Here is a 12,572-nt window from a genome sequence, read left to right on the forward strand (position 1 = left end):
GCCAAATGTCTGACTAAAAAATTTTCAAAGGCATTTATTCAGAAATATTTTTTGAGGTACTGAAATATCTCTTGTAGGGTAGTTTGTTAGCTACAAAATAGAAATTGAAACAGAGAGATGGTCTTTCTTCTGTAGAAAAGTTTATCATCAAAACCTGAGGACAAATATAAAACACCCCACACCACCTAATAAACCCCCCAAACTACAGATTTCCACAGGAGACTTGCTTTTCATTTACACAAACATGTTACTAACAAGGCTGGAAGCAGAACATGGATCTCATGATTTATACTCCCAATAAAACCACTTGATCACCCTGTCTTACATAGTTTACAAATCCATCTACCTAAAGATTATGAAAAATGCCTCATTTGCCAACTCCTGCCATACCCTCAGAGGTGGTTTTAGAGAGGCTGTGCTGAAAGGGACATCAACAGCACACAACTGATCATCAGATAGGTAAAGAGGCAGGCCTGAGAAGTGGCAAGGGCTCTGAAACTCACCAATTTCTTCTGTCTGTGCCATGATGCATGGGAGATGTCAGCTTACCCTTTGCAAGTAACTTATCTTCTGAGACCGTAAACTTTTCTGTGTGATTTATGGAAATCATGGTCATGTAAAAGACTATATGTATCTTTTTTGGAAGATACAAATACTCTGTATCACTATCTTGTTGGGCTAAGCCTATTTCTGCTCACGCATTTTTGGAAAATTGGTCCTTGGTATTTTTTCATGAACATGAAAAATTTGACACCTCATCTGTGCAAAATACACCATTTTGCAAAACTAAATACAAATAATTGGGACTTTCTATAAAAACAAAACCAACCAAACAAGCAAGAAAACCTCCTCACAACCAAAAACTTGAATGGATTTGTGTTTTGCAGAGGATCTGGTCCCCTGATTAAATATATTTGGACATAGCCTATAATATATTTTGTGCCACAGAGCCCTGGTTTCTTGAGCCAGAGGTTTTGTACTCTTTCAACCATTTTGCTTGAAGTCCCAAGTGGTTACTGCTGTGTAGATTGCTCCTGTGTAAACCTCTCTGCTGTAGGTTTAATTGCTGAGTGGGTTTTCAGTTACGTTATATTTGTCTATGCTTTTGACTCTTGATTTAGGCTCCTGGTAGCTCCAATGCTTCTGATGTTTCTAGATTCCTCCCTGAAAGATGACGTCTGTTTGCATTCATAATCCAAAAAAAATACATCATCCTAAGTACATGTATGTATGTGTAGTATTTGCATTCTCGTGTCTGTTTCTCAGTTTCAGAAAGTGATCAGACCTGTGTTTTAAGGTGGGATTCTATTACCAATGCCATTACATAGTAATGTCACCTTGTTAATGGCTTTATAAATTATACCCTCTAGTTTCCACACATTTTGTCTCTTTCTTTTTTATTAGAAAATTACATGAGGGTGTTTTGGCCTGACAGTTATGGGATCACAAATGTTGGTACTAAAGCAAATATGCTAAATAGAGCAATGTACTCTTATATTTTATAGAGTAATTCATCTGCCATTTGATACTTCATTCTCCTCAAGGACTCACAGTGCAAATTGTTGCCATTCACAATAGGTCTCCCTCCTACCCTGATGGAGTAGCAATATTAAACACCAGCCAGGCTGGCAGCAAAATCCTGTGGCTTTTGTTGTTGTTGTTGTTTTGTTTTGTTTTTAATTAGTTGGAAATAGAAGTGCTGAGGTACTAACAGGCCAACTCCTATTCTTGCCCTTGCCACCAGAGTGGTTCCAAAGAGTGTTTATTGTTATGGTGATAGGCACTTTTTATATATAAATTAAAATATTTTTATATAAAATAATAATTAAAAAAATGTTTTCTAGACTGTAATTTGTTCTTGCCACTACTTCTAAATTAGGCCAACAATATTTGAGAAGAATGAAATTTTTCTTTTAAGTGAGATTTATAGAGGAGTGAGCGTTAAGAAAAAATACCTTTAAAGCATTTCTTTTAAAGCACTATTCTCAGAAAACACTTCACCTGTGCTGAGATTACTGAAAACATGGTTTGTGATTGCCTTAGTGAATTACTCAAGGCAGGGTTGCTGTTGATGCTGATATCCCCAAACACCTGAGAAGGTTGAAGCCAATCTTCTGTCTTGTGCAGCACAGAGCTGCCATGAGCCTTGTTAGCAAAGGAGATGTCTCTGACAAACATCAGCCCCCACAAACTGATAGGTTTTATTCTTTCTCCATTTTTACCTTGTGTGCCTTTATCAAAGTTGTCCCAGCATCCAAGCATCAGTTCAGCAGCTTTTGGATGGTTTATGGCAGGACAGTTCTTTACTCTTAGAGTGCCTTTACTCACCCTATTACACACCTAGGTGTGTTTGTCAGTCTCTCTTTCTGGTAAATATTTACTGCCTCCCTATAGCTTTTATTTACCCACCTGGAACTTCTATTGTATATAAAAGGTAGGGATTTCTTTCGTGTCTTCCAGCTTCTCTGATTTTGGTTGCAACGTTTCTTCAGTGATGTCACTGATCATTATCAATATAAATCCAATGAGAGTGAAGATAAGCAGATTGAGCAGATAAGAACTTATAATTTTCTCCCTCAATGATAATTGTTCTTAACATGTTAGAAATTAATAGTATGCAATCTGGAAATCTGCAACAAAGTAAAAATTTATTTATTTATTTATTAATATAATTTATTTCATTAGTGTTAGAGAGAAATGGATTTGATTTTAGTAAATGTTTTTCACATGATGAAAGGTCTTGTTTTTGGTTGGCCAATTTTGTGCTATCTGTACAACTAGCAGGTTATCAGGTGAGAACTTCTATGGTTTGTGAAAGGAGAAAGCTGTGATGGCAAATATATGAGGTTCCTTGTGGATATTGCTTTTCAGATCTCCCCTGCCTCTCACCTTGCAAAATCAAGTAAAGAAGGAAATACTCCTTAAAAACTGCCTATGCTTGTGCTATAGAAGGGATTCTTAGAGTGTTTATAAATTTATTTGAAATTCTTCTCTATCAAAGGTACTTTGGTCTTAATCTCTGCCACAACATTTATTTTTACATAATTTCTGTATCTCAGCATGTTTGAGGCATTATTTTTACACACCACAGATGAGCTATGATTTGAATTGATTTTTTTTTTTTTAATACAAATTTATATATTAAAGGCTATTATATTAAGAAATGGAATTTTGATGTAGATTGTGTTGACAATAGCAGAGTAATAACTCCAAAGCATTAGAAGATGTTCCTACTTCTGATAGGAGAGAAGGGAGGTCTTGCTCAAATTAATAGAGAGAACATAGTTCATTAGAGAGAAGAGAAGAAAATAATCCAAACCCAATTCATACCAAGAAAGCAAGAGATGATATATTGCATTGAAAATATGTAATACATGCTTTACAGTGTCCTTCACCTTTAAAATTAAACATTTGTTACTCTTCTTGTTGGATTGTCCAGTTGTTATTGTTTTTTAATTCTTTAGATGGTATTAATGTAGTTAAATATTATCTTAACAATATTAAGATAATTAAATAGGTGACAAATATTTTCAGTAATCTGAGTCTGATCCATAATATGCTTGAATTAAGAGGTCTTTGAATAAGGCCTACTGGGCTTTGCTCTACAAAATTCCTATGATTCAGTTCTGCGGAGTGCTGTGCTTGAAAGCTGTGATCAATTACCACATCTAAAGATTGTATTTAAAATCAGGCCCATGAAGCCAGTTGTGAGTCCACCAGAATGCATGTGTACTTTATTACTGGTTGCATATTTACAGCTGAGGCCATATCAAATACTTTGTTGTTGTTGTTGTTGTTCTTTAAATACTCTCTATAGGACTCATTTCACCTGAAGTGTTTCCCCACTTCATTTCCTCATTTATTTTTACATTAAAAAACAAGCAAGCAAACAAAAAAAGTATAAACAGAATAAGAATTTGTTGGCTGAAATGGGAGGTTAAAATCTCCAAAAGCTCTATGAGTCTATGAAATCAATTATTGGGTATTACTTGCTAATTCAGTCCGAGTTCATGAATAGCTGCTCCACACAGAGCTGCGCTTTCTCTGTATAAAGACTATGGGGGCAAAGAGAGGGAGGAGATCTAGCTGGGGGAATTCAATACATGTCTCCTCAGTGGCAAGGGGAGCACTTCTTTTCAGGGTGGAGGTGGCTTGTCCTATGTTGTTTGTGAGGACATTTGTGTTAATGGAAGACTTTCTCTGAATTACACCTGAGAAGGCGCTAGGGTTTTTTCCCATTTCTTGTAGGTCTTTAAAATAGCTTATAGGTTTCAGTTTTCCATTTCCATTTGTCCTATTTATTAGCTACCAATTTACTACTTCATTTTATCAGGCTCCATTTTGTGCTTGACACTAAATAAAACTTATGGGATGTGATTTATATAGACCTTTACTACTGCAGGTAAAACAGAAAACCTGTAACTGCTCCTAGGTATAAACCAAAAATACCATTTTCAAAACACCACTGTAGTTCTAAGAGCGCACCTGCTTTTGTCTTAAACTTCTTCAGTTATGGCCGCATGTTAGAAATTACTACTGAGAACTCAGTCATGGGTATTCTTCATCAAATGATAGTAAATTATAAAAACTTGTGTTGGCTGATGAGCCACAATATGTATAACAAATGTGTGAATAAAGCAGTAGTGAGATTGCATTTCCTTATACATATAATATTTCATAGGTGTTAGTCCATCTATAGATGTAGCACAAAGGTTACAAATCCAACAGCTGTAGAGCTGGGAAGTGCCTTCTGGTACAGGTATGGAGCAATATGTTATGGAGATTTTCCCTCCTGTGCCCAGCTAAATACCAGAGAAATAAAGCCAGGCTGAATTGAGCTTCAAGTTACGAATGGACTAAATGTGCTGCTCACCCACTGATTTATCATCCCTATCATCCAGTAGTGCTATGTTGTTTCCAATATTTTTACATTAAGTAGAGTAGTAAGAAGCAGTGATTTGGTCAGAGAAGAGTCCTGCAAGAGCAGGAGGAGCCAGGTTTGGGGATAAGCACTCATGCCAGGACAGGAGGGTGCAGTGAAACTGATGGGCAGCATAAATGCAGGTTTCAACATTTAAGCTGGAGAAAAGTCTGTCTCAATATGAATAAATATTTCTGAAATGCAATACACGCAGCAGAGACTTAGCAATATGTGCTGCTACTGCAGCGTTGCCCATGGCTGACAGGTTAAACAATGCAGGGGATGCTCTGTCTGGGGAAGAGACCACCATTAAAAAATCAAAAAGTACTTTTTATTTGAACTAGAGTAATGCAGTGGTTGTTTGTCATCAGCTTAGGACTAGCCAGGTTGCAGATCCTCGCTTTTTTTTTTTTTTTTTTTTTTTTTTTTTTTTTTTTTTGTGTGTGTGTCTGAATATAATCTGAATATAATTAATTACATTAAATCTATATTAGATCTATGCAGCAATTCCCTTTGCTGCACAGCTCTGTGACTGGTGTGGGAAGATTCTTTTTGTTTCTTCAAACACGTGAGTCAACCGTTTTGAAAGGCCTAGAAGAAAAGAGTGAAAGGTCCCAAACTGAAGAAAGCATTTTTCTTCCACCAGTCAGGCATCTTTCTCTTCTTTGGGACTGCTTCCCCTGTGAATACAGACATGAGTGTGGTTTCCCCAGGACAGCAGAGTGTGGTTATGGTGTTTGGCTCCTTTTTCCTTCTGAGGTGAACAAATGCTCCTAGCAGTGCTAGCATCTCCTGTGATTATGAGCTGTGCTGGTTGCCCATCAGGTGTCTTTGCTCCTGTAAAGGGAGTCTAGTATGACCTGCAGCAGCCTGAACTGGTATCTGCAATGTACCCCTACCTCCTCCTAATAGCTGTGAATGTAGGAGTATAATCATTTACCTGTGAATCCTGAAAAATGATGCTCAGAGTTTGAAAGGGAAACATTTTTGTTTCTGATTTTTGGAGGTAGAAGAAATGACAAATGTTTGGCTAATTTATTTTTGTAAAAATTTTGCAAATCTTGTGGTTTCAAAAATATAAAGAAAGTTCCCAATTTTTTACTCCAGTGTTTTTATTTTTTATTATTTTTTTTTTTAAAAATATACCTACTGCTAAATCTTGTGGTATTGATACATAGAAAAAAAGGCACCTTTTTTTTTTTTTTTCAAAGCCATTCTATCTCTTGATAAAAAGATGTTTTGTAAGTTGCTTTGTGTTTTCTGTAGAGTGAGATAAAAAGTAGCTTTTTAGATGACGTTGCTTTGCATCATTCTGAATGAATGAATTTTTTTATTTTATTTTTTGGCTGGAGTTGTTTAGAAACACAGGTGATGACAATAGATTAATTATCAGCATGAGCAGGCTGCCTGTTGCCATGAGGGCAAGTTGGCAAGTCCTGAAAAGGACCTGATAACAGACTCTTTAATCAAATCCGTGAGAGTGTTTGGAAGAAAACCAGAAATGCATAGCCCCAGATCATGACAACACACACACAAAAAAAATAAAAATTACACAAAACAGTGAAATTTCACTGTACTAAAAGATTTGGCTAGCAAATTTCTTTAGTAACACTCTCAAATTTATTGCCATTATAGGGTGTCATGAAGGAAAGTTTATAATGAAATTTACAGTCTAAGATTGTAATTTAAAACAATGTTCTGCATTTAAATACAGCTTTTCTTTTATTCCAGCCTTAGGATTCATTAGATTGACTTCCATGGATATTGCATGAGTGAATGACTAGTAAATCCAGCGTTGCATGGGTTGATTCACATTGGTGAATTGGTTGGAGATGAATGACTGTCCCACAGTATTTACATGTATGTTATAGCAGAATTTATGCATGTAAGAAAGGGTGAAATAAGTCTTTACCTTGAAGGCAAAGATCCACCTTCCCCTTTGCAGTTATACTGGTGCCTAGTGTTGCTGCAGCAGTACGAAAACATGGTCTCAGTAAACCAAAATTTTTCAGTGCTGTAAGCCAGCCTTTCTTTTACTTGTCAAGGCATGCTCAGTACCTCTGCCTTGAAATGAATGAAGATCTGCTCTTAATGATGACAGATGGGTTTGTGTCTGAACATCAGAAGGGAGGGAGATCTGTGTAAAGGTATCTATCATTGAAAGCATGTTGCTCCTCTTAGCTAATATTTTTTGAAGGGTATGCAGCCCATTGTTGCTTTCAACACACTAGATGAAATTCTGCTGTCATTTATTTTGAGGCAATGTCACGATAACAGAACAGATGTCTCAGAAGAAATAAGATGTCATTGTTCTTCTAGTGAAATGCAGAGAAGAATTGAGAGAGAGCTGAATAATACTAGGAAAGGATGATTTAAATCAGAGCTTCCATTCATAACATCATGACATAAGAATTTGAGTTTGGAGTTCAGTACAACAAATTAATAATAATTCACTTTAAAGACAGATTATATCTCTAGCATCATACTTAAAAGAAGGAGAGAAAGGGCAAGCAAAAGAAAAACCTGCATCACCTGCTGGTTTGAGAAGCTAAAGCTTTGGGAGAGATTTCTAGAGAATCTTTCATGAAAGGGCAGTACAAGCAGTGAGAGGGACTGCTAGCACCAAAAGAGCTACAGCTAATGTGGTCTGATAGCTTATTAAAAATAGCGGGGTGGGGGAGTGGAGGAGCTGGAAGAAGAATCCCCTGTTTTACAGGCTGTGCTGGACCAGGCTAGAGCTGTCTCAGACAAAACCGTCCCCATGCTGCAGATTTGCATGTTGGCTCAAAGGGAATTTGCCTTAGGAAGCAGGTAGCTTCTCTATCCCAATACATCATAGAAAATAATAATAGCTGCTGGAAGGAGTATTTGATAGAACCTGAAGTCACACATAGCAGGTACATAATGCTTAACAGCTGCACTCAATTTCCCTGGCATATTGAATTGGAATTCAATGGAAATATTAACGCAGAGTTAGATATGTTTATGTGTGTTTACTTGCTTGGGCAATAGGATGAAAAAGTTATTTGGTTAGTAATGCTGCACATTATTCACTACCATGAATAATAAACAGAAGTAGAATTTGCAATAGGACACATAACAGTAATTCACAGTTTTAGGGGGCAGAAAGCTTAGGAGTATTCAGTGTCTGTGCAAGTTGATATGCATGCATCTTCAACCTGTTGTGATATAGCAGCTGAAAGTTACTGGAAAAAAATAGCTAAAGGGGCTGTTTGTTTCCTCACAGAATTTGTGCTATAATGGAGACATATGAAAGTGATAATATTTTTCTATATGATATAAAACCAGCCCAGTGTATTCAGTATGTATTTCCCTTGTTTATTCATCTGTAAAGCCAAACGATTAACCTTGCTTTATTTTTCCTCAGCTGTGTTGGGACTGAACATTGCATCAATGCCAAACTGCTGGGCACGTGGATGCAAGCAGGGCAGGTTGTTTAGAGTTGTTGTGATTGTTCCAGTTCCTGTTTAAGGAAGCCAGTAAAATTTCATATCTGAACCTGAAAAGAAACATTTAACTCTGGACTGAAAAACAGAACATGGACATGGGGAATAGGAGGCATGGGGGAGAGCAAGCATTTAAATCATCCATGAGGGATGGTTTTAGGCCTTGTCTGAGAGGACTGGTGATTTGCTGGGAGCTCAGACCCCAGTCTGTAGTGTAATTGGTGCTGTCTGCCTTTTTCCAGCCATGCCAGGCCAATGCTCCATTGTCAGTAGCTGAAATGAAACTCACAGGTCGTGGCTCCTCTGTGTGAGGTTTGGTGATACTCTTTGCACTCTCTACTGTGTAGAAGCTGTATGCAAACTAAGACTCTGCAAAGTTTCTTCTCTGCCCACGAGGCTAAGATTGGAGCTGTGCTGAATTTTTGAACAGGCGATGTTTAATTTCACCTCATAACACTTTCTGCAACGTCTTCTCTCTTATGAGGCATATGTGTCATCTTGTATATGAAGAAATTGTTGTTTGTATGAACTAAGGGTAATCTGTAGGCTGACAGAGGCATGTTTATTACCATAAGGAAAGTGACCTCTAATAGACACAAAATGTTCAGTGCAGTAATTGCCATCTGTGGTATGAAACCCACTTCAATGTCTCTTAACTAAATTATTCCTTCTGCACTTTGTCTTCAATTAGATCGTTCATGTGGGATTGGGACATTACATGTGTTTTCACTGGCAGACTGCAGAACAAATACTGCTCACCAGATGCATCTAAGCAGCTGTTTTCTTCTTGGAGAAATGATGGCACAGCAGCTTGAGCTGCAAACAAGACCCAACAGCTGAACACCTCTTTCTGCACATGGTTGGTGATGAAGAGGTGCTGGTGGAGACAGGGACACGTCTGGCAATGACTGGCTCTCCTGAGCCCTTGCTGTTTTCTCTGACGTGAGGAGAGAAAAAGCAGAAACCCAGGAGAGGCCTAGGTTGCCCTTGTGTCATTTATGTTAACGGCAAACAGAAGGGATGAAGGAGTAGAAGAGAATTGCCCAGTGCTGGAATGTATGTGGAATATAGTATCAGTTGCAGAGGTGATGCTTAACCATCCCAATATTAATGGTTATTTAATCACACCAACCAGGAGTCTCGTTATGTGAAGGATGCAATCTTTGCTGCTGCACTGGAGGTTTGCTTGAGCACCTCTGGGACTAAGAGAACAAACTGTTATGCTCAGCAGTGTCACAGCTTCTTGTCCAGGCTCATGCTTTGTGGATGAGGCCTGTAAGTGGACTTGCAGCAGATTCATCAGATGCTACAGCTTCTTTTGCTGTCTTCTGCAGAAGACAGTTATTGACATCAGATGTGCAGCATATATATAGAAATATGTGCACAACATATACTACTAGGTGTAGTTTATGTTGTACACAAATGGCTTGTGAGGGACTATTTGGCTCTAATACACACTTTTGCCATTATGCAAACCCTGGAATGAAATAAATCTATTTCCTGGCCTTAAACAAACAAACAAAAAGTATTTTGAAAAATTCTTGGGCCAAAAAGTCCTTTAATGATGGCTGTTTTGCTAAATTGATTTTCAGTTTGATTGAAAAGAACTGTAGGAGGTCTGAAGGCAATGGGAAAGATGTGTTTTTTACATGCTCTGTTTAGCAGGTCATAATGACAGTCTGTAGTCTATCAGCTATTTCCTCATAGGTTCCTTGTTTTCCTTTTCACAACTGAAGCAGCAATTTTTCTGTAACAGAGCAGATCTGTCTGTACCAAAGTGCCTTGGTGCCAAGTGATGCATGACCTTTGAATCTAATAAGTTCAAAAAAAAAAAAAATTATGATAAACCAAAGTAATAATTTTTAAATGATTTTTTTTTGTTTATTTGTTTCTTGTGAAGCTTCAGTTGATGGGTTGGAAAGTTCTCTCTGAGTGCATGGGTAATTATATGTTTTAGAAGGTTGTGCTTTTATAGGGTAACATGTCCCTTTAAACTTTTATTTTCAGTAAACTCTAAGTTATCTTTCCCAAAATATTACTTTCATTTTGAATTGCTACAGCAGTTCCTCCTCTTCTATCTCCCCCTCCCTCTCCTGATTTCTCCTCCTATTTTATGATTTTAAGGTATTTCATCTAGGTTTTATGCTTTATGTGATTTTTTTTTCCTTATTAACTGAAGTATGGTTTTGGTTTTATAATCTCCAGGCATTTTCAGTGTTGAACAATAACAGTGATCAAAGGTTGTTTCAAGCAAGCAATGAGTTTTCCCCTTCTACCCACCCCTCAGCAAAGCTACCTTAACTTTAAAAATTATGCAAAGCCTACTCAAGCTCTGCAGCATAAGATAAAACTTGGTTTGGTTTTAATTATACATTTTGAACATTATCATTAGATCATGTCTGTTCCGACCTTAGAATATATTTTATCTATTGGGGTAAATATAGGTTGTATTTTATAAAGTAGCAGTGGTGGTGTGAAGAGACAATAATAAACCAAGGCAGATTAAAGAAAATCTATACTCACAAGCATCAGTAATCTTTAAATAGTTCAAGTAAATTCACAAATTCACTCTTTTTATTCCCTACCAAATGTTGGATGCATTTCTTCAGATGACTCCTAAATTTTGCATTTTATATCATTCTAAAGAACTGCATGAAAGATTTCAGAAGGAATGATTTGTCTAAGTTATGGCTGATTATCAGGTAAGAACAGTACTAACATGCTCAGAAGAGCTGAAAGAGACACTTTTCTTAGTTATAGCTAATAAAAATAATTTTGATGCCTTGTGGAAAATAGTTGGATGTATTTTTGTGCTGTATATAGTATATTTGCTGACTTTTAAAGCCGCAGTGAGAAACCAAGAAAAAGGAGAGCATTGGTAATACCTGTACTTACCAACCACTAGCCATATGTCTGATTTAAAACAAGCAAATAAACAACAAGCAAAAACAAAACCAAAAAAATGACAACATACCGTAGACCGTAAAGGACTGTCCCATCTGGATGGAGCCGAATCATTCGGTTTTTCACTGTCACTCCATGGACAAATGACTTCTTGTCATTTAGGAAATATGTGTCAGGCACCCAGAGCTGGTCAGCCACTCTGTTGTCCAGTGTTAGGTTCAGAGGTATTCCAGAATAAGAAAGCCTTTTATCCCTCCAGGACTGCTGGAAGTACATGGTAAGGGTGTAATCCTACAGAATAAATGAGAAAGGCTTTTTGTATTTTGCATACTGAATAACTTAACATAAATTTAGTTTTAAATAACTTTCTGTTCAGTAGCAGAATATCAAAAAAGCACCAGGAAGTTTAAGGTTCATTGCAATGTTGTCAATATCTGTGAGTCTTGGCTTGTTTGTGTTAATGTAGAACTTCACACTACTCCCCAGTGTCAGTGACCACCCACCACAACGCCCCTGGCCATGGGCTTAAAAAACCTCTTGTGCCAGAGGGAATGCATGGTATGTTTGGGTCTCCAGTCTATAGGTTAAAGGGTCTCTGGTCTACAGACCACGCTTGCCATCTTTTGATAGGTTTTCTTTAACATGAAAAAAGCAGGGTTTTGTTGACCTCAGTCAAACAGCCTTGAACACCATTGAAAACACCTTTTGATATTTGCTGTCTTCATCGTGAAAAATTCCTCCCACAATCCAGAAAGGCTAGCAGTCCCTAGACCATCTGAGATAGAGCAAAAATGACTGCAGAAAGTATAATGAACAATTTCTCATGTTGAGAGTGCTGCAGTTGCCAAGTGTAATGACCTTTGGTAGCTGGGCATATCTCACTTGAGCCCAGATGCTTTCTGGCCTTGGCAATCAAATATTACTGCACAGAAAATGAACATTGCCTGACTATTACACTGTAGCTTTGGGGAAGTACCATTTACAAAGTCCTTCAGCTTTGCACTTGGTCAGGAAAGAAACTGTTGTAAAAGACTTCTGGTCTGACTTACTCCCTCAAGTCTTTCACTTTGTGCATTTAGTCGTTTTAAAGGTACTCAAGTTTTTAATGTGGAAAAGCCCACATACTTTATGTCTGATGGATTTCTTAAACAATGTCTGAAACAGCAGTATGTAGACTGCTGGTTTTATCTTCCTTCTCTTCTCTCCTACCCCCGTTTTCAAGTGGCAGGTCATTTTGTCATGCATTTAGCAATAAAAGAGCAGTAACATTACAGATGCTG

General features: G+C 37.4%; 1 protein-coding gene across 1 annotated transcript in view; it reads right to left on the minus strand.

Annotated features, from left to right (window-relative positions):
- GABRB1 (gamma-aminobutyric acid type A receptor subunit beta1) overlaps nt 1–12,572 on the minus strand; it is a gene marked incomplete at its 3' end in the record, with an annotated part of 132,689 nt that overhangs the window by 55,009 nt on the left and 65,108 nt on the right. The window contains exon 3 of the mRNA XM_082760193.1: nt 11,363–11,583. Coding sequence (XP_082616319.1) covers nt 11,363–11,583 — 221 coding nt within the window. The remainder of the gene's footprint in view (nt 1–11,362; nt 11,584–12,572) is intronic.

This window comes from Aythya marila, assembly GCF_965140915.1.
Source record: "Aythya marila genome assembly, chromosome: 4".
Classification (NCBI taxonomy): domain Eukaryota; kingdom Metazoa; phylum Chordata; class Aves; order Anseriformes; family Anatidae; genus Aythya; species Aythya marila.